The 20330-nt window shown below is 46.8% G+C and overlaps 3 protein-coding genes across 3 annotated transcripts; all 3 read left to right on the forward strand.

Moving 5' to 3' along the window:
• The first annotated feature begins 1307 nt into the window (after positions 1–1307).
• LOC133123562 (zinc finger MYND domain-containing protein 15-like) lies at positions 1308–4557 on the forward strand. Its single transcript, XM_061234033.1, has 5 exons — positions 1308–1357; positions 1552–1815; positions 2328–2589; positions 3071–3268; positions 4335–4557. Exons 1-5 carry the CDS (start codon positions 1327–1329, stop codon positions 4555–4557), a joined length of 978 nt encoding a protein of 325 aa, XP_061090017.1. The 5' UTR covers positions 1308–1326.
• On the forward strand, positions 4169–11399 carry LOC133125092 (zinc finger MYND domain-containing protein 15-like). The gene is made up of 10 exons (XM_061236809.1): positions 4169–4495; positions 4899–5057; positions 5299–5397; positions 6433–6549; positions 6963–7051; positions 7513–7614; positions 8075–8204; positions 8836–8894; positions 9329–9489; positions 11102–11399. The coding sequence occupies exons 2-10, from the start codon at positions 4922–4924 to the stop codon at positions 11319–11321; spliced, it is 1113 nt and encodes a 370-aa protein (XP_061092793.1). The 5' UTR covers positions 4169–4495; positions 4899–4921; the 3' UTR covers positions 11322–11399.
• A 1247-nt stretch (positions 11400–12646) lies between these two features.
• Positions 12647–18413, forward strand: paqr9 (progestin and adipoQ receptor family member 9). Its single transcript, XM_061233574.1, has one exon. The coding sequence runs from the start codon at positions 14468–14470 to the stop codon at positions 15590–15592; it is 1125 nt and encodes a 374-aa protein (XP_061089558.1). The 5' UTR covers positions 12647–14467; the 3' UTR covers positions 15593–18413.
• The last annotated feature ends 1917 nt before the right edge of the window (positions 18414–20330 follow it).

A 20330-nucleotide genomic window follows, 5' to 3' on the forward strand; every position in this document is an offset into this window, starting at 1 on the left:
AAATACAAATGACTGGCAATCCCCCTTTTCTCAGTCAGTTTCCAGGTTTACTGGACTCAAAAATCAACATTCTCTTATCACCCGGGCAACTGTAGTTCTATCAGCCTGTGGTGCCACTTGTAATTGGTTAATATTTTGTATCCCCATAACATATTACATTATACGTTGATATCCAGATAGCTTTTTAGTACCCAGTCTGAAAGGTTAGTAGGTATAGGAAATTCACTTTCTGTCACTGTGGACATCTCTTGAATGTTTTTTCTTTGTTGGTTTTATTTTTATAAAATAAACTTCATGGCAAAATAGGGATGCAGTACACAAGTTAAAGCAGGCTCTATACCACATTTCTGTTTCCTCCCCTGCAACATCTGAAGAACTGAGTATTCTGCTATTGTCAGACAAATACTCCCCATTGTGGCGTATTTCCAAAGCGTGGGGCAGGCCGAGTCCGACAACTCGCACAACCTACAGTATGTATCTCTGTAACCTACAGGACTGCCACCTGCAAACAGACGCAATTCCAGACGTGTATCATATTTTTGTCGGTTTTTAAACTGTTAAATATATATATATATATATATATATATATATATATATATATATATATAAAATAAATTACACTTCATCAGAAATCTTGTCTTATCTATTCAACATCCAGCAGGCTGTACTGTGACCTACATTACCGCAGCCAGCTTTGACAGTCCAGTTTCCATAAAGCGCCTCTACCGCTGAAAAATGCTATGGCAGGTAAGATAAGTCTGTAATAGAAGTAATGCCGAATACATAGTTCGATTAATGCATTCTTAGATTATCAATTAATTACTGACACAATGAACAATGAGGGCCTATATATCGTAACGGACCATTGAGCTAAGAGTTGGAAAGAAAGGAACGTCATTTGCATTCTAATTTGGAATATTCGTCAACTCAAAAGCATACACGAGTTTTGGAGACTACAGCGCTTTTGAAAAATAATACCCACAAGTTTACATGCAACTGCAACCGGAGTCAAGCATTTTCACATTCAGGGGACGAAGTTTATGCCTTCAGACGCAGTTGCAGCCTACTATTATAAAAAGGTATTGTTAATAAATAGCATTATCTGCGTTGTATTAATTACATGAACATAGCTAGCTACAGTTTTCGCGCAATAATTTAGCGGGCTAGGCAAATTAGGTAAAGCACTGAAACTCATTATCACCGTCAGCCTGTAATTTGTAAAAACAACATACTTCACTTTATAATAGGCTATGGTGATAATGAGTTTCAGTGCTGACGAGTTTCAACTGAAACCACATATCACCATAGCCTATTATAAAGTGAAGTATGTTGTTGGTTCTTCCAGTGGCTTTTTCCGGTAATATGTGTGGATTTTTAAATATGTAACTAACAATTCCTCACATTAACCTTTTAGACATAACTACGATAGCTATAATACAGTATTGAAATAGAAATAGAAATATATCTCTTTCAGTCAATCGTCAAGCAGTCCTGTCTCTTCGTCTAACTCTCCTTGCTTCTACATCTCCGCCCACTTTCATTGTTCTTTAGTCAAGATGGAGTTAATGTCAAGGTCCTGTGATCAGAGGATGGAATTCTGCGAAGCCATGGCCCAGTGGTACCGCAACTATGAGGCGGCGATGAAGGCTAGCCAGCAGAAAGGGCTGAGGAACAAAGGGAGGAGCCAGGGCTGCCCCAAGCTTCCCCTGGACCGCTCCTCTGCTCATTGGCTACTGCACCGGCTGGATTGCGCCTCGCCCCCACCTGAAGCACAGTCCTGGTTCAGTCGGGTTCATGTTGACCAAGCAGAATTCAGTAAGAGTAAAATGTGGTTGTAATTGTATATATATATTTAAAAAAAACTGTCTGCAATGAGAGAGAAGACAGGTCTAGTTAGACGAGAAAGCAAAAGTACTTAGCATGTGGTTCGTCCATTTTAATTTACACACAGTAGATTACATTACATTTACATTATTGGCATTTGGCAGACGCTCTTATCCAGAGTGACGTACAGTTGATTAGACTAAGCAGGAGACAATCCTCCCCTGGAGCAATGCTGGGTTAATGCTTGCTCAAGGGCCCAACGGCTGTGCGGATCTTATTGTGTCTCTATACCGGGATTAGAACCACCGACCTTGTGTGTCCCAGTCATTTACCTTAACCACTACGCTACAGGCCGCCCCTGAAATAGCTGAAATAGCTGGTGTGAAGTGCAACTTCTGCAAAATCTCCGCTCTGTTCATTTTGCGGTAAATGTACCTGCTGCCCTACCTACCATCCCAATCTCTTCCACCCACCATCTCTTTCACTCCCTCCCGGCCATTCAGAGCACCACGTGGGACAAACTTTGCTGATGGTGACTGACGCCTCCGGGCTACCCCTGGGCTTCGACATTATCGCTGCGGGCAGGGCCAACCCTAAGGGCAGGGCCACTGTCAAGGGGGCCAATCAGAAAGCAAAGGATGATGGTGAGGGCAAGATGGCAGAGAGAATCCTGGGATTGCTGCGACACTGCATGGAGGCTCCAATGAGCGGAGGATCACCACGGCGACCGCAAATTCTTAGAGTCCTCGACAGGAAGCTGCACAAGTAAGTAAAGAAGAAGTTTATTCCTCACAGTAGAATCATATTTCAATATTTCTTATTTGAGTGGATACCTTTGTCATAGCAGAAGTAAATTTCTGCATACCCTCAGGCCTTCCCCTCCTAGAACTGGTACCGTGATCCCACACTATACCTCCGCCAATATGGCCTGCTCCCACCCCTTCCCCCCTCCCCCACCCCAGGCCCACCACCAGGAATTCCCCGTGTAGAAGCATCCTCCTTGGGGGGACAGGGAACTGTACACCAAGGGACACACTTAGCTGCAAACGAAGAGAAGTTCATTTGCACTTTCATGTCAATAACTATACCGTGTCAAACCAGTCAAACCGGTGCCAGCCAGTAGCCTAGAAGTGAAACAACAGTTTTGCGTCGGGACAAACAAACCGCACCAGGACTCTGACAGTCCTGCCGTGTGTCACCTCCTCTCCCCCTCCCTCCCTGACCGCGCGCGCGTCCCGTGTCCCAGGTTACTGCGCGGGAGCGTCGACGCCGTGTCGGCCCTGCGGCTGACGCTGACGTCCCACGCCGCCGACGACTGGGGGGCCGCGGGGCCCGACCCGGAGTCGGGCGACCGGGCCGGCGCGCCGTTCGCCCTGCGCTGGCCCGTCATGCGGCACTGCCACGTGTGTAAGAGATACTCCTTCTGCTGCCAACTGAGACCGTGGTAAGGCAAGGAGGGAGCGAGAGGGAGCGGGAGGGAGGGAGAGACGAAAGGAGGGAAGGGGACAAACCCTGCTGAAGCTAGGTTTTGAAACGGCCGGTAGCTGGCTGACCAGCTCAGACATCTAGAGGGGTGAAAATGCAGACTGACCAGCTCTAGACATCTAGAGGGGTGAAAATGCAGTCTGACCAGCTCTAGACATCTAGAGGGGTGAAAATGCAGACTGACCAGCTCTAGACTTCTAGAGGGGTGAAAATGCAGACTGACCAGCTCTAGACTTCTAGAGGGGTGAAAATGCAGACTGACCAGCTCTAGACATCTAGAGGGGTGAAAATGCAGACTGAGATGTTTATAGGTCAGGGTTTTACCTAGATATAGCCTGGCTACGTCACAGTCAGCAAGAACACTTTCGCGGTTCATCCAAATATAGCCCGGTTTTCACCTGAACACCTAGACGGCATTTCACAGACTTCTTGCTGTACCCGTAGAAACTTCCTGTATTCTGTCAGCAGGCAGGCAAGATATCTTGATTTGAAATAGCAGCTCTCAAATGTTGTTGCAGTGGATTTAAAACAAGGATGCAATAAATATTGTGTGGGCTAACCAACCAACCAAATCCATTATCACCAAACAGATTGCAGGTCAGATAAATTGACCACGCTTTCTGGGCCTCACGTGACCAGCTACTCATCATCAAGATATACCATTTCATTGCAGCATGTTAACCACATTGTGGAATATCTCCCTCCAACCTTTTTCTCATTCATGTGTTTCTCCTTATTCTTCACTCATTCCTTCTTCTTTTGTCATCTTGTCTCTCCCGCCTTTGACCACAAACAACTCTCCCCTCACACCCTTCTTCTGATTATTCTGAATAATTGTCTTCCTTTGTTTTCTGTACTGCTTTTCCCCTCCCTCTCTTTTATATTTTTTTCTCATCCGTTCTTTCTTTCCCTTCTTTTTGCATATTTCTCTTTGTCGTCTGTTCTTTATTTCTCTTTTGCTACTCGTACCCCCCCTCTCTCGCTCTCTCTCTCTCTCTTCCCCCACCCCCTCTCTCTGTCCACAGCCCCCAGTGCAACGCTGTGCTGTACTGCTCCGACCGGTGCGCTGAGATCGACCAGTCGCGCTGCCCGGAGGACTCCAGCCACAAGTACTGGTGTAAGAGCCTGGCTCAGTACCTGAGGCATGGGGCGGAGCTGGCTAACCTGCCATTCTCCTATGCTGCAGGTACAGCTACCGGCATTGGCTGGCTGACCAACTCAAACCCTGCTAGACCAGCTCACGACTAGGCTGACGAGCTCATTCGCAGCTGAAACTCAGTTAGCAACCGGTGACGGCGTAACGCCCTGGGTTCAATCCCGGCCTGGGTGTGTCGAGGTGTGGCACCTTGCATGGCAGCCAATCACCATTGTTGTTTGAATTTGTGTATGAATGGCTGAATGAGAGCATCAATTGTACGGGGCTTTGGATAAAGGAGCTATATAAATGCCAACCATTTAGCATTTAAATACACTGGGATAACTGAGTGAGAATGCACTTGAATTGGCGTCTCTCCATCAACGAACAATAAAATGCAGTGTCTCAGCATGTTGTAATTATTGTTTCACACTTTCATATTTATTACTTTCAGAAGTGACAGGGGAGGACTTTGAAATGGAGCGTTTCCTGTCTCAGAACAGGCTAGATCATGGGTACTGGGTTCACTGGAGTCTGCTGGTACGCTCCCCGCACTTTCTCCTGCATTCTGACATGGACTATTCCGGAGAGATCACCTCCTCATGGTTGACAGGTTGGTATAACCCAGATGTACTCACAAGCATCAGAGCATCAGTCTAATACCAGGGAAACCTGTAATCATATATCAAACCGTCATATGTTTCTGCAATAGTTTTTTGTATCGCAAAGCCTTCACCGCCAGCTGACTAGGACCTCGAATATAGGCTTAAGTCACATGTGATCTCCCTTTCTCTCTCTCTCGCTTTGCATGCGTGTGTGTGTGTGTGTGTGTGTATGGTGGCATATGTGTGCAGGTCATACGGATCCCTATGGTCCTCTGAAAGCAGAATCAGACATACTGCTAGCTTGTTCTGCCAAGGGCCCCCGTGCCCCCAACCTGACCTCCCCACTAGGTAAGAACAGTCCTGCTAAATCCCTCCATCCATCCTCCATATCTCTCTCCCCACGCTCCCGGCTCCCCCCTCCTCCCTCTCTCTCTCCCCCCACCATCTCTTACCCCCCCCCCCCTCTCTCCCCACATCTCTCTCTCTCTCTCTGACTCTCTCTCTCCCGGCTGTGCAGTACTGTGGTTGGCCTCAGTCTGAGTTGGTGCAAATATAGCATCTATATTGTGCATGTCATTTGACAGAAGAATAACATGTTGGAGAGAACAGCTGAGAACTCACACAGAGGTCTGGCCCTGGTGACCAACGGAAGCCACGTCCCAAAGCATGCTAGTGACCTTGAGTGGAAGTGTAGCCGCAGACAGGGTTGTTGCTAGTCAGTCATGACTTCTGCCGGATGGAAGAGAACATTTTCCACTTTTTATTAAGAGCTCGAGGTCATGGCCTGCGCTTTAGCTTAAAACCTTTTTTTTTCCTCATAATGAGAGACATGCACATGCATTTCAAATGAACACTCCTTTTATGCAGAGACATAGACGTGCCTTCTTAGCACATGAAAGTGCTAAGTAAAACGAAAGTGCAACAGCTGTGTGCTTTATGCTGTGAAGCAGAAGTAACACTGCTTGATGTCACGGTTATTTAAATCTGTCGTTTGCATAGTTTTTTTTGGTTCATTGTTTTTCTTCAGCCTTTCATTTAAAAATAACTAAATACATTTTTCCTCTCAAGCCATGGTCATTTTTTAATGACTACATGAAAAGGCTTCTCTCTTTCTCTCTTTGGCGTTGGGGGGGAGTTTTCTGTGGGGTGGGTAATGCAGAGCAGATTACATTTTTAACTGACAATGATAACAGTTGCTCTGCTGTGAAAATGGTGTGATGAACTGGATTATATGAAAAAGATAAGTAAAGGAGTTATTAAATGTAAACATCTCTCTCCCTCTCTCTCTCTCCCTCTCTCTCTAACTCCCACTCTCTCTCACTCCCTCTCTCTCTCTCTCCCTCTCTCTCTCTCTCTCTCTCTCTCTCTCTCTCTCTCTCTCAGTGTGCTGGACTCAGTACTGTAAGTGGCGGGGTCTCAGTCTCTCTTCTCCAGTGGTGGCTTTGCTCAGCTCACCTCTGTCCATCTACTACATCATGACGACCCTGGTCCCACGAGACTGTAAGAGAGAGCGAGTGTGTGTGTGTGTGTGTGTGTGTGTGTGTGTGTGTATGTGTATGTACAGTCCCAGTCAAAAGTTTGGACACACCTTGTATTTGTCTGAAACATTGAAATGCGGGGCTATGTATAAAAAGTACTGTAATTACTACATGGTGAAACCAGTATGTACAAAAAATACCCTTTAATAAAAGCTGAGAATCCGCACTTTGACCGTGTATGAATTGTTTGATTACAAACCGAGGAAATAAAACATTAATATGAAAAAGCAGAAAAAGGCAAGGCGTGTCCAAATGTCTGTGTGGGCATGTATGGGTGTGTGTGTGTGTGTGTGTGTAAGTGTGCGTGCCTGTGCGTGTATGTGTTCCGCATTATGTGTGCACTAAGGGCGTACTTCTCCACCACCAACCTTTCAGTTCCCGAACTGAACATCCTGAAGAAGAAGTCTTTGAAGATCCACATCATCGAGTCCAACAGAGAATTCCAGTCCCTCATGGTTTTCTGGGTGCGTTATTCATCCTCTGACTGTTTCTCCCTGTGTTCCACACACCTTCAGTTACTGTAGCATCTGTTAGAACATGTACTTTCACCTGTCCATCTCTTAGCTCTGGAGGGGTATCGTACCCCTGTCCTGAAGGGCGGCAGTGTCTGCAGTTTTTGCGGTGTGTTTTCGCACATAGGTGCTTAACGTAAGTCTTCGGTTTGCCTAAATCGGCTGCTGGCTGAACGCAAACTACAAAAACCTACGCACTCTGGCCCTCTGGGAGTTGGAGTTTGCCACATCGGCCCGCGTTTTGCATACAGGTTCCGCTTGTGGCGTGTGAGTGTTCATCTGTCACTCTGCCACCCTTTTGCCCTCTTTTTGGACTTGTAATTAGATATATAATTTATAAAAGTCAAAACATACAGACAACCTACAACCTACAAGTCAGTCTCAATCTCAGTCTCAATCCTTTTGCCCTCTAGGAGTTAGCCATGCTCCTCCCCCACGTGACCTTTGAACTCTTGTTCATTGGAGAGGGTCTGCCCCAGGAGTGTGACGAGCAGCAGTTTCTTCTGCAACAGAAGGTGGAGTAACGATCTTTAACCCCGCCGTGTGAACAGCCTCGTCACACTTTAGCCCCCACCGTAAACTCTGCCCCCCCCCCCGCCCTCTGCCCTGCATTGTGATATCCAGGATGTTGCTACAGTTGGCTTACGATTGCAATTTTACACTTTAAACATTTGGCAGTTGCTTCAAGCCAAAGTGACGTACAAAACCAGCATTTGATATGGTTAGCAAGCCACCCACTAGAGATTGCCTTGAAATTGCACTCACGTTGCAAACAATGTGTTCAACGAGACGTGTGGCACAAGGCCTGAAAAATAAATTGCAATTGGACAATTGAGATGAGAAGGAAAAGGGGGAATGGAGAATAAATTGGGATTTTGATCTGCTGAGGAGCCGGACTGTCGTACATGCAGTTGAAGCTGGTTCCCTCAGCAGTCTGTACATACAGAATGACTGATCCAATCACCTCTGTCCCAGGGAGACCGGCTGACCCTTGTGTGCCCAAGTTTGGCCCATGATGAGGGAACGGGCAAGAGAAGCATCCGGGTCAAAGGTTACCGAAGGGCCTATCACATGCTGCAGGCACCAAAGCCGGACCTGGTGATTGGTGCGTTGGGGAGCCTGGGCGGGGGGGTAATATGTCAGCCAGCCGTGTTTGTTGAAAGAAAACTGCTCTGTAACTCTCTGTAAGTCCTCTCTGCAAAGGGAAAACAGGAACTCATAAGTCTTTCTGCGGGCTTTTGAGTGGTCAGGTGCTGCTTCCGGTAATACATGTGTCAGGACAAACAAACCACACCAGGACTCTGATACACGCCAGGACTCCTGAACATAATACCATTTTCTGTAAACTTGGCCAGAAAAGGGGTCATTGTACTGGTGGCTGGTGGTTTGTACTGAGTTGACTGCAAGAGTCTCATATCTTTCTCTGAACTCATATCTTTGTGGTGTGTGTGCCTGTGTGTGTATGTGTGCCTGTGTGTGTGTGTGTATATGTGTGCGTCCGCACATGTGTGTGTGTGTACGCATCCATGTGTGCGTGTGTGTGCGTGAGTGCGTTTGTATGTGTGTGTGTGTGTGTGCATGTCCTTGCATGTGTGTGTACATGTGTATGTGTACATGTGTGTGCATGTGTGTGTGTATGTGTATCTGTGTGTATGTGTGTGTGTGTGTGTGTGTGTGTGTGTGTATGTGTACATGTGTGTGTGTGTGTGTGTGTGTGTGTGTGTTTACCTCTACAGGTTTCAGGCCAGCCTTTCGCCTGCATGACTTTTGGCTGAGTACACTCCCCAGGCTGCAGGTATGAAGGCTTCACATTTCCACTTTCTAAATAAGGAAAAAAAACTTTGACCTTCTTCCATGTCACAGTATTATCTACAAAATTAGCTATTTTGCCCTAACAAGTAGTTTCACTGAACATGAGGCACACTGGTCTGGTTTTACTGATATTGTTCAAATGAACAAAAACATATTTTTAATTCAGATTCTTTGAAAGAGACAATTTCTCATGCTGGCAAGTAAGAAAGTCTCCAACAGAGAGATTTTAGAGAGCTTGAACAGTCCGAACCGACGCGAGTAACCATGTATCAGTGCTCGACGGGAGCCGCAGTCACCTCTCCTCACGAAAGCGGGCGAGAAAAATTGATCCGCGGGCCGTTTACAGACGCAGTCGCGCATGAGGGCGCGCCGTCACGTGATAAAAAGGAGCTTGAGCTTTAATCCTTCCTGTGACAGTCTCTGAAGGTCCCGGCCTACTTCTGCGAGGACAACGAGCTGAGCTGCGTGTGCAGCCAGCAGGTGATGGGAGCAGCCACAGGGGGCGCCCTCTCCTCGCCGCACATCAACCCCTTTCACTCCCCGCTGCGCGTCACGAGAGGGGACAACACGCTGCCCTGGTGAGAGGCTGCTGATGAAACATTTACATTTTCATTTTACATTTTAGTCATTTGGCAGACGCTTTTAATCCAAAGCGATTTACAAGTGCATAGGTTCTACCATAAGTCAAAGCATCACATCCAGAACAAGCAAAATACACATGAAATGCTGTTCTAAACATAGTTGTCATCATAAGTGCATTTTTTTTTTTTTTTGGGGGGGGGGGGGGGGGTTAGACAAGGATAGGGAAATCAGAAAGGAGGGGCAGGGGAAATCAGGAGGGAGGACTAAGGTAGAGTTTGAAAAGGTGGGTTTTGAGTCTGCGTCGAAATAGGGGGAGGGATTCTGCTGTTCTGGCAGTGGTAGGCAAGTTATTCCACCACTGAGGAACCAGAACGGAAAACAGGCGTGAACGTGCAGCTCGACCGCCAGGTGCACGTAGAAACGCCAATTGTGTCTTTTATTATTAGTAGTAGCAGCAGAATTGGGGGTAACATTGGGGCGATATGGCTCAGGCGGTAAGAGCAGTCGTCTGGCAGTCGGAGGGTTGCCAGTTCGATCCCCCGCCCGGGCTGTGTCGAAGTATCCCTGAGCAAGACACCTAACCCCCATTTGCTCCTGATGAGCTGGTCGGTGCCTTGCATGGTGGCCAATCGCCGTTGGTGTGTGAGTGCGTGTATGAATGGGTGAATGAGAAGCATCAATTGTGCAGCTCTTTGGATAAAGGCGCTATATAAATGCCAACCAACCAGAAGTAATAGTATAAGCATAATAACTGTGGTGCGACAGTGGCTCAGGTAGTAAGAGCAGTCGGAGGGTTGCCGGTTCGATCGCCCTGGGTGTGTCGAAGAGTCCCGGAGCTCCGTGTGTGTGTGAATGAGTCAATGAGAAGCTTTGGATAAATGCAAACCATTTACCATTTAGCAGCAGTACTAGTTGTAGACGTACTTATCATAATGTTTTGCATTCATTTATTGCTGTAGTTATTGTTGGTCTTGTCGTGTTCACACATCTACACGTCTGAGTTACCCCTCCCTCAATTCAGTTCAGTTCAGTAATGCTGTCAGACGATCTCTGGAACTTGATGAAAATGAATGGCAGTCGTCAGAATACATTAGCCTGAACCCAGAACCTTTGCAGTGACTACTTTTGACCAAGAATGATACATTACACAAGAATAGAAATTATCCTGTGATGACTGAATTAGCATGTCTGCTGACTTGAGTAGTTCCTAGTTTCTAACTCCCAACCACTATTCTACCATGAATCAATGTGCTCCAACTGTATTGTAGTATCATGCCATCAGAGACAGGTATTTCTCACAGTGCTCTATTGGCGTGACTGTATAAACAATATTGCCAAACAATTCACAATGAAACTATTAACAACAGCACATATTATAGTTAACCTTTATTTATACAGGGTAAGTTGACTGAGCACACATGCTCTTTTGCAGCAACTCCCTGTTAATCCCCCAAATAGCGAACCTGCATGTCTTTTTGGACTTGTAAGGCATGTAATTAGATATATCATTTATGAAAGTCAAACATACAGACAACCTACAACCTACGAGTCAGTCTCAATCTCATTCAGTCAGTCCCAACCCCCCCCCCCTCTCTCTGTCTCTCTCAGGTATTCAAATGCATTTGTTTTCCACCTCATCTACAAAACCGCCACCTGTCCACAGCGCGTACCTGTCGTCCGTCCCAGACTGTGCGACCCCGCCCAACAGTTACCGCCGGCCAATCAGAAGGCGGGGGTGCGACAGAACTCACCCCCCGACGCGCCGTCCAAGATGACCCGTAAGGAGAGGAAGCAGGCCGCCCGCAGCGTTCTACGGAAACGCAAATGACCGATCGGACGCGACACGCAACACGCAGACGCGCTCCAGCAGGACGCAGCTCGCACCATGGGATCACAGAGTGTGATGATAATCTGGAGAAATAACAATTTATGTGATGCTTTCACAGCTAAATTACACACGCAGTAGCTTAATATCCGATTCAATGTACGATGTAAATATGAATGATATTTATATAAACCCACATGAATTGCAAACATGTTGTGACCAGAATGTCTATGTTGAACTACAAAGTTTCAGTTTTATTATTTATTTCCTGCTAGATGTTGTGAACTGGGTTGGGAAAGGGCCTGCTTAGAGCTAAACTGATTTTGAAGTTGGCAAAATCCTGGAACGCTTGTGGAAGGTACTTGTGCTGTAAAAGTCAATTAGGACCTGGAAAACAACTAATATAACTTAAAACGAGCAACCAGAGGGCACTCAACGCATATTTGGCTGTTCTGCCATTTTTATTTAATTTTGTATTTGTACAGTACTTGCATTTCTACACTTCCCAGGTTCTGCTTCCTCCTTATCACACAGACACGGAGGCTGCTCTCTGCACAGCGCTGAGGAGAAGTGTGATATTTGTGCTGTGCGTAAGGGGCACAAAAAGATCAATACATTTTTTTAAATACCCGTATGGACACAGCCAACCCCAGTGGCTTTGAATGGGGAAGTGACAAACAAAAAATAGTCTACCAACCAATGCCATTGCACTCTAACACTCTAAACATATGAACAGCACCCCTTATAAGAGAGATGATGATGATGATGATGATGATGAGGTTTTCCTGGTAAATTGAATAATAAAGAAAAAATGTCTGCATGGACAGGTTGGCCACCAAAGCCAGCAGATCCAAATGCATCTCAAAAAACAGGTAAGTACATCTAGCCTGGTTATCTGTTCATACTTAGTTTCATGCTCTGAGGGATCTAAATGCGAGGCTGTGTGCCTTGCGTGTATAGTATACTTTTACAACCCCTCGCGTGTGTAACTGGAGTTTGGCAGGCAGACACGGTGCATTGCATCCCAATTTAACGCGTGAGGACCTGTTTTAGCTTTCGCATAGTTTGCAAAAGATGGACGTAGACAAGTCAAGACTGCATCTTAGTTTTTTCCGGGTGAGTATGTTTTTTTATGCAAATAAGTGGGAACTATTTATGTCCTTCTCGTTTCAAGGCTATTTCGTTAAAAAGCATGCAAATACTGTCATGCTGGCTAGCGGTGCCGATATCTGGATGCACGCGTGTATGAGTAAGAGAGAGAGAGAGATAGAGGGGGGGTTTGGAGGTGGGGCTAACTGCATGTCTGTACTAGACTGATCCGTGTTGCAGCGCTGATAAGGCGAACAGCTCATGCTCGCGCTACAGAACTCAGCAAGACTCGGCTGGTAGCCGATAGATCATTCCACAAGAAAACGCAGCAGCACCAAATTGTTGGCCGCAAGGGCTTTGTGGACAATGAGCGTTTATCACAACAACGTCTGTGTATGTGGAGATACAGCCGACACTTGCAGAACACAGGATCAAGCGAGGCCGGTGGACGCCGGTGCATCAGTACGGTCGTGGAAACAGCGGATCACTTTCACTAACAAGACCGTGCAAATGGGACAGTGACTTCAGTTCCGTGACGCAAGTCGATCACATTGTCATCTTGTCTTTTGTAGGCTACAGCTGTCCCTGGCTAACGTAACTCTCCGTATCAGTCGTGGTTTTCGATTCAAGGACAAACTGAATGAGAAAAAGGAGAGAAGAAACCGCGGCAGAAAGTGGACTCTGCTTTGTCACCTGAACGAGCGCATTTATCATAAACGGTAAGAGACTTCGCGATGGTTGCGGGAAATGCCGCATTACAAACGTTAGCTGCCGAAGGAGTTAAACGCCGGTTTTCTGGTCTATTTGAAAGAGAAGATCTGACCGTATAATATTCCGGGAACGAATGCAGCCAGAGGAATGCGTCTATCTGCGTGACATATTCTCCCTTTAGCCGAGAGCACATATCGCACCGAAGTGACCTTGCTGGGAGACTAAGGTTTTTTTGTTTTACCACAATACTTCTATCTACTGTCTACAAAGGGTCCGAGTCTAGTCACAGGGCGAAAATGACGTAGCCTACATTTACCGGGACCTGAATTATGCATGCAGAGCCATGAAAAATGCAATGTACCATTAACCAATCCCCATTTAAAACCCAGAGCTAAGCTGATGACCTACTTTGGGAGGGATTCTTTTTGATGTGATTGCCGCATACAGTAGTTAGTAGCCTATGTCTATACCTGGAGTCACAACACGCGACGATTTGAAATATACATACTTTAAACAAACATATACTTTTACATATATCAACGAAAGACAAGTAGGCCTAAATACATAGCAATTACGAAAGATATGCGGATTAACTTGCTTGCAGATATATCAGCACCGGCACGTCACGCGCTATCCACGAAGAGCGCTTGCACGAAAGCATAATTTATTAACTTGATGATTTTGGATTCCTTCCAACTTGTCGTACTTTAATGGAGCAAATAAGGTGAAGTGGAAAAAAAATGCACAAGCAAAGTCTCGTGTATCAATCGTGTATTTGAACTCCTCGTTAAACCAAATCTGCTATCTTTAGTGCTGTTTAGTGCCGAAGCTTTATTAGCTAAGCTAAATTACTAATGCTTATCAACTGCAAAAATCGGCCTACAGATACTATGCCCATGATCCCTAGACTGTTGGACTTTGGTTTAAAACCAAAAAAAGCTTCCATGTGGTTCAATCCATTATCACTGCGCAACTGCTCCTGAATGAACCAACTGAGTCAGTGAAAAGTAATTTCTAATGGACTTCAGGGTTATTGTCATTTTTCTTTGGAGATAGATTTATCTCAGGAGGACCGGTTTAGCCTATTTAGTTGTCATTAGGCTACTTATTTTCTCATGTTGTCAGCACATTTCCCACAGTCAAGGCTGCTGTCCGATTAACGAGTCGATCAGCCAGATCAGCTACGGCGGCCTGTGTGGTGAATTGCTTCGAGAGGCCAGGAAAACATTAAGCGATGGCCGTAGCCTTACTGGAATAAGAACAGTCGAGACCGGGAAAGGCGCCACTCTCAGGCGGTGCGCATTAAAATACCGATCAGGCATCCAGACGATCGTCCGTCCTCCCGAGCCATGCTGCTGAAGAGAGGCCGCCCCACCCAGCCGCTGCTCAGGCACACGGACGTCCCGCCGCGCGTGACGGAGAGCTTCATCCTCTCGGGCTACCGTTTCCCCGACTACAGCCTGCGCGAGTGCCTGGCCTCCGCCTTCCGGCCCACCAACGAGACCGGCAACTTCTGGACCCACTTCCTGGCCGTCTTCGTCTTCGCCTTCCACTTCCTGGAGCTGTTCGGCTGGGAGGGCGGCCTGCCGCTGAGCGACCCCTTCTTCTACCCGTTCTGGAGCTACTTCATCGGGGTGTTCTGCCTGCTGATGGCCAGCAGCCTGGCCCACCTGCTCAACTCCATGTCGCTGCTGATCCGCGAGATCTGCTTCTTCGTGGACTACGGCAACATCAGCGCCTACACGGTCGGCTCGGCGCTGGCCTACTTCTACTACATCCACCCGCGGGCGGGGGCCGCGGGCGAGGCCTTCGCCAACGCCACGCGCCCGGGGCCGGCCGGCGCGGAGGGGCCCTCCCCGCTCCTCCTCCCGCCGTCGCCCGAGCTCCGCGTGTTCTTCGAGAGCCTCTACATCCCCAGCGCCTGCCTGGTGGCCGTCATCTGCACCCTGGCCTGCTGCAACACCCGGCAGCAGTGGCGGCGGTACCGCTACGTCATCCGCACCACCGTGTTCCTGCTCCCGTTCGTGGTGGCCTCCACGCCCGTGTTCTACCGGCTGCTGCCCGCCTCCATCGCCTCCTCCGCGCCCTCCTCCGGAACCCTGGCGCCCTACTTTTACCGCCACTGCTTCTGGCTCCTGGTGTCGGCGCTGTTCAACATCAGCAAGCTGCCGGAGCGCCTGTCCCCCGGCCGTTTCGACGTGTGGGGCCACAGCCACCAGTGGTTCCACTGCTGCACCTTCCTCTCCATCCTGGACGAGCTGCACATGATCAAGGGCGAGATCCGCGGCCTGGCTCTCCGGCCGACCCTCGCCCTCCTGGCCGCGCCCTCCCGGCCCCTGCCGCTGCTCTCTGGCCCCACCCTGGGCTCCACGTACGGCGTGATGTTCGCGCTGCAGGGCTGCATCGCCACCATCATCTCCTGGTACGCCTGGCGCGCCAAGAAGTCCCCCACCGAGCGCATGAAACTGGAATGAGCCGGAAACCCAGGCCGGGGGCCCGTTCCACGAAGCAGAATCACTGAGCGCAGTAAAGTAAAACCCGGAACAGCCATTTTTACTTCAGTCCGTGTTCCGGATTTGGGTAGGCTCCGGGTTTTACTCCGTGCAGTTATCCGGCTTTGTGGAACAGGCCACGGGATCCTCAATGATTAAATATATTATGAGTAAAAATTCATAATAACGCCATATGAATATGACATGCACATTAAGCATGTTCTGTGCATTTTATCTCATGGTGAGAGCACCTTTATATCCCGTGTGGGATTGGGGACACATTTGGTTCCATTCACTAGGGATCAGAATGCATGAATCCGCTGGCAAGAACAAAGAAACAGCCATACTGTCTGTCAGAAATGTAGATTTTCTAGTTGATAAAATATGCACAGTGAACACTGTTGTATTTCCAGGACAATCCCTGCCTTTCAATTTCAATAACATAGTTATTGTAATATAACAAGTCATATTTTGAACTGTACGTAGTACATTTGTAGTGTAAGATGATATCATATCAGGCCCGCAATTGACCTCTGCCCTTGAAAGAGGGAGTGGCCCATCTGTAGGAGCTGTTAGAGCATTAGCATAGTAAGGTAGTGCTTTAGGTAGGCAGATTATTATCTAACGACGTTGCTTCTCTCATTGGGCAGACATACGGGTTGAAGGATTCGGCTGAAGTTTGAGTGTGCTTCTTCCCGAGCCTTCCGAAAGCGTTTCCAATGTTTTTTTTTATTGTTTTATTTATTTTTTTGCTTTGGTTTTTGGTGATGTTAATGTCATTCTTGTTTGCTGTCCTCCTATGTACCGCCACTGAAGTTCATGTGAGGTTTTTTGCTTGCTGGATAGTCGCTTCCAAGTTCATCTTTTCGGTCCATTTCCGGGTGCTACTGGGGGCAGGGTTTGGGTAGTGAATCATGAGGCCATGCAGCTATCCATATTCAGGGGCCAGCTGTTCAAACACTGCCACAGCTAGCCGTGACACCAATTAACACCTCTCACATCCCGCCTTCCTGTCCTTTTTCAGTCATTGTCCTCCCTCTCTCTCCTCTGCTTTTTCTCTCTCCATCCCATCAACCTGTCTGTCCCCTCCTCCTCTGTCACTCTCATTTCCTCTTTATTCCAGACCAAACCTAGCAACAGGAAGTGAACTAGCAGATAACAACACAAACTGCCTCTCACTGCGGAATTAAACACACTTTGAAAGTTAAACAAATAAATACAAAATTGCCACAGTTTTAACTTCACGGAGACATAACTGTCCCATTCCAGCAGAAAACCTGTACTCATACCTCAGATGATGGGACATCTTAAAAGCTCTGTGCTTTATTCCGTGTGATATCATGTGTGTTTGGAAAAAATTTCACATTTCTGAAGCCCTGAGGCCAATACAGGAAGTTGTGCACTTTACAGCCTTTTTTGTTTAAATGCTGTCTCACTAAGAATGTAGTGTTTGAGAGGAGCTGCTGACTCGAAATTATTTTTGCTTACTGTTCTGTGATCTGTTCTCTTTAGCACCACCAAAAAGGCAGGAAGTGAGCCAACCTTCTGTTCGTGTCAAAACACCTCCAGATGGTCTGCTAATGTCTGCTTCATTAAGTGACCAGACTGCAAAACGGATAGTCTTGTTCTGGTCTTACACTCTTACACACTATCGTAGACAGAGTGGCCTTGTTCCTATCACAATAATGTACCTGCTTGTGATAATCTGAAGTTTGTCATTTCGGTTGTTCAGGAATAGGTGAATGGAAAAATATGTCACACGTGATTTTTTTTTTTAGAACTGCTTCAACAAAGATATTTTAAACTAGAGCAAGCAACTGTTTTAAGTTTGCCTCAAGTTGATTTGCACAGCGGATTAGGCCAGTTAATATGAAAGGCATTACGGGTTATTGTGATTATTTAAATTAATGATTTCTTTTTGAAGTTAAAGCCTGACGTGAATGTTTCAGGCTGTTAATCCTGCAGGGTTCTGACTGTATCAGAGCACCACAGGCCCGAGCAGGGAGGATGTGATGCCAGGAAAACTGGTCTCAAATCCGTGTCAGTAAATAGAATATTCTAGATGCAGACCCTTTACAGCAACAGGCATTGTGAAATTTCTTCACCGGGCTGTTTGCTTCTGTGCATGTTGTGTGAGTGTGATGACAGTGATGATGATGATGATGATGATGATGATGATGATGAATTTCTGGGATGCGCCGCCGATGCACAGCTTTACCTAAGCCTTCTCTGGATATGTTTGTTCTTTTTTAATTTTCATTTTAAGCCTGCTGCTGCCGTGAGCAGCTGCCATGCCTGACTGAAAGCAGAGCGAACGTGAGACTGTGGCTTGAGGACACAGTGTGCTGTACTCAGGGGGATTGCAGGGCCCACGGGGTTCCTATCATGCGCAGCGCTCAGTGTTCTGTTTGCGACGTCAAACGAGCATCTCTCAGAAACGTAACCCCCCCGTGGCACCGCGGTGGCCCGCGGTTGAGGCATCGGACCGCGAGGCAGCCATCGGTTCCGTGCGGCTGCACACCGTGAACCGGGTTTCGCGGCCCGGTCCTGCCCAAGCCCAGTACAGCCGCCGCACCAGGGAGCGGCATAATTGGGCTGCCGCTCCGAGGGTGGGGGGAGGGACTCGGTGGGGAGGAAAAAATAAATTTAACCCTGTACCATATCCCAGGTTAACACGTCCGAAAATGTTTTGAATGAATTTTGCTTTTGTTCTTTTTTCTGCTTTGATGTACAAAACATTGCACTCTGAGAGTTAGTTATTGAAATCTTAAAACTAATAAATTAAACCAATGAGAATCATGCAGGATGTGTCCTGTGTTTGCTTCCTGTGTTTTGAATGAGCCTTTATGCTCTTTGATAGAGAGAGCCTTCCTGTTTGTGTGTTTGTCTGAAAAAAGGCAACGTGACGTCCTTCTCTTTGGCCCACTTTGTAACCCATTGCCAGATGGTTGTAGTCAAGTCTGTTTCGAATTATTTAAATATTTGCAAATTTTGTTTGCAAGTGTCAGAGTTTTTGTTTTTACGTGTAGTTTTTTGTTGGCCTGTGTGTGTGTGGTGTGTGTGTGTGCGTTCGCATGCAGAGAGAGTGAGGGTGGGTGCACGCTACTGCTGAAAAATTGGAGCAGCTGGTTATATTACAGACATGCACAGTTTATGTCATAGTTCACACCCACTGCTGTGCCTGTCTTGCGCTCTCACTCACACACACCCAGCACATGTGACCTGCTCTATCAAAATCAGCTGTATCGACCTCAAAATGTATTTTGAGTTTTAGAATAAATTCCAGATATCAAGGGAGTTGTGTGCCGTTTCATTTTGAGTGCCACTAAACCATGTTTTGAGAAAACGGGCTTGAAAGTTTTGTCACGAGTGTACGTGAGGCTGGGAGACTACCGACACTCCATGCTATAACTTGATATCTTATGTATGCCATTACATTACATTACAAAGCATTTAGCAGACGCTCTTATCCAGAGCGACGTACAACGAAGTGCAGATCGAACACAGGAACAAGTGTGAGGAGGACCCTAGAGGACAGTACGGTTCCGAGTCCTAGCGTGACCATACAGATACAATTGGAATCATTTAATCCTTGAAGAATACATCAATTTACGAAATAGCATACCACGATTGGCAGCTAGAATACCCCAAGCACAACAATACAATATCAAATACAATACATATAATACATATAAACCTTTTAAAATTATTTTCTTACATTTACTCTTGGCATTAAGACATGCAGATTATGATGATGGAAGCCGAAAACAGCCCAAAATTATTATTTTTTTACAACAGACTATGATAGAGTGGGTCACAGATAGAACTCTGCAACGTGAGACAAAGTACATGGAAGGAGCGTAGGCCAGGTGAAAAAGAAGAGGCCTACAGTAACAGGATACGGGCTTGGGAACGAATGATACTGTAGGGAGGTGTAGCATTTCCCTCTCTCCTTTCTTTCTGGCCGCTGATATTCCAGTCCCCCCCCCATCTGTCCTGATGCAGTGGAGATGGGCCATTGAGAAAGAGAAAGAGAAAGCGCCAGAGGTAGTTTGATAGTGTGAGTGCGGGTGTGTAGATGTCAGAGTGTCTGAGAGAATGTATGAGAGATAATGTGTGTATGAAAGAGAGATAGTGTGTGTGAGAGAGAGCGTGTGTGTGTGTGTGTGTGTGTGCGAGAGAGCGAGAGAATAACATGATGATGGGAATGACCCAGTGCTTCTGTGGTTGCATGTTCGGTGTGTGCCTTTTTTTGTGGGTTGGATTCCAAGCCCCAGAGCTACCAGCCCCAGATGCAGTGATTTGTTCGTGAACTATCTCCCGAGTCCTTCCCAGACACCTTTAATTAATCTAAAAGCTTCTGAGAGTGACCTACTTCCCAACTGTCCTCTCCCCTGGCAGGTGTATTATAATTTACTACGTGCTGCCGTGCTCATTGCTAGTCTTTTTATGGAGGTGATGATCAGCGATCACATTACCCGCTGGCTTATGGGTAACATGTCATGTCCTACTTTGAAGTAAAGTTGTATCCCTTGAAGGACAACCTGAGCTCAAGTGGCCACTAGGGGTCCCCAGTAACAGTGCAATTGCTGAAGATTTTAAAAACTCAGCAAGTCAATTGTGAATACATGTCATGGAGTGAAAACAGGCTGCAATTTACAATACGTTCATCGTTGACTGATAAAACGTTGAATTAATCTAAGATTTCAACGATCTTACC

Source organism: Conger conger, chromosome 3 (assembly GCF_963514075.1).
Source record: "Conger conger chromosome 3, fConCon1.1, whole genome shotgun sequence".
Classification (NCBI taxonomy): Eukaryota; Metazoa; Chordata; class Actinopteri; order Anguilliformes; family Congridae; genus Conger; species Conger conger.

Excerpts from the sequence above, each read along its gene's own strand:
- LOC133123562 (XM_061234033.1), top strand. The coding sequence starts at position 1,327 with ATGTTGTTGGTTCTTCCAGTGGCTTTTTCCG. Across the intron at positions 1,358-1,551 it reads TCTTCCAGTGGCTTTTTCCG|TCAAGATGGAGTTAATGTCA; the intron begins GTAATATGTGTG and ends ATTGTTCTTTAG. Across the intron at positions 3,269-4,334 it reads TGCTGCCAACTGAGACCGTG|CCCCCAGTGCAACGCTGTGC; the intron begins GTAAGGCAAGGA and ends CTCTGTCCACAG.
- LOC133125092 (XM_061236809.1), top strand. The coding sequence starts at position 4,922 with ATGGAGCGTTTCCTGTCTCAGAACAGGCTAGATCATGGGTACTGGGTT. Across the intron at positions 7,615-8,074 it reads AGTTTCTTCTGCAACAGAAG|GGAGACCGGCTGACCCTTGT; the intron begins GTGGAGTAACGA and ends CCTCTGTCCCAG. Across the intron at positions 8,205-8,835 it reads AAAGCCGGACCTGGTGATTG|GTTTCAGGCCAGCCTTTCGC; the intron begins GTGCGTTGGGGA and ends TTACCTCTACAG.
- paqr9 (XM_061233574.1), top strand. The coding sequence starts at position 14,468 with ATGCTGCTGAAGAGAGGCCGCCCCACCCAGCCGCTGCTCAGGCACACG.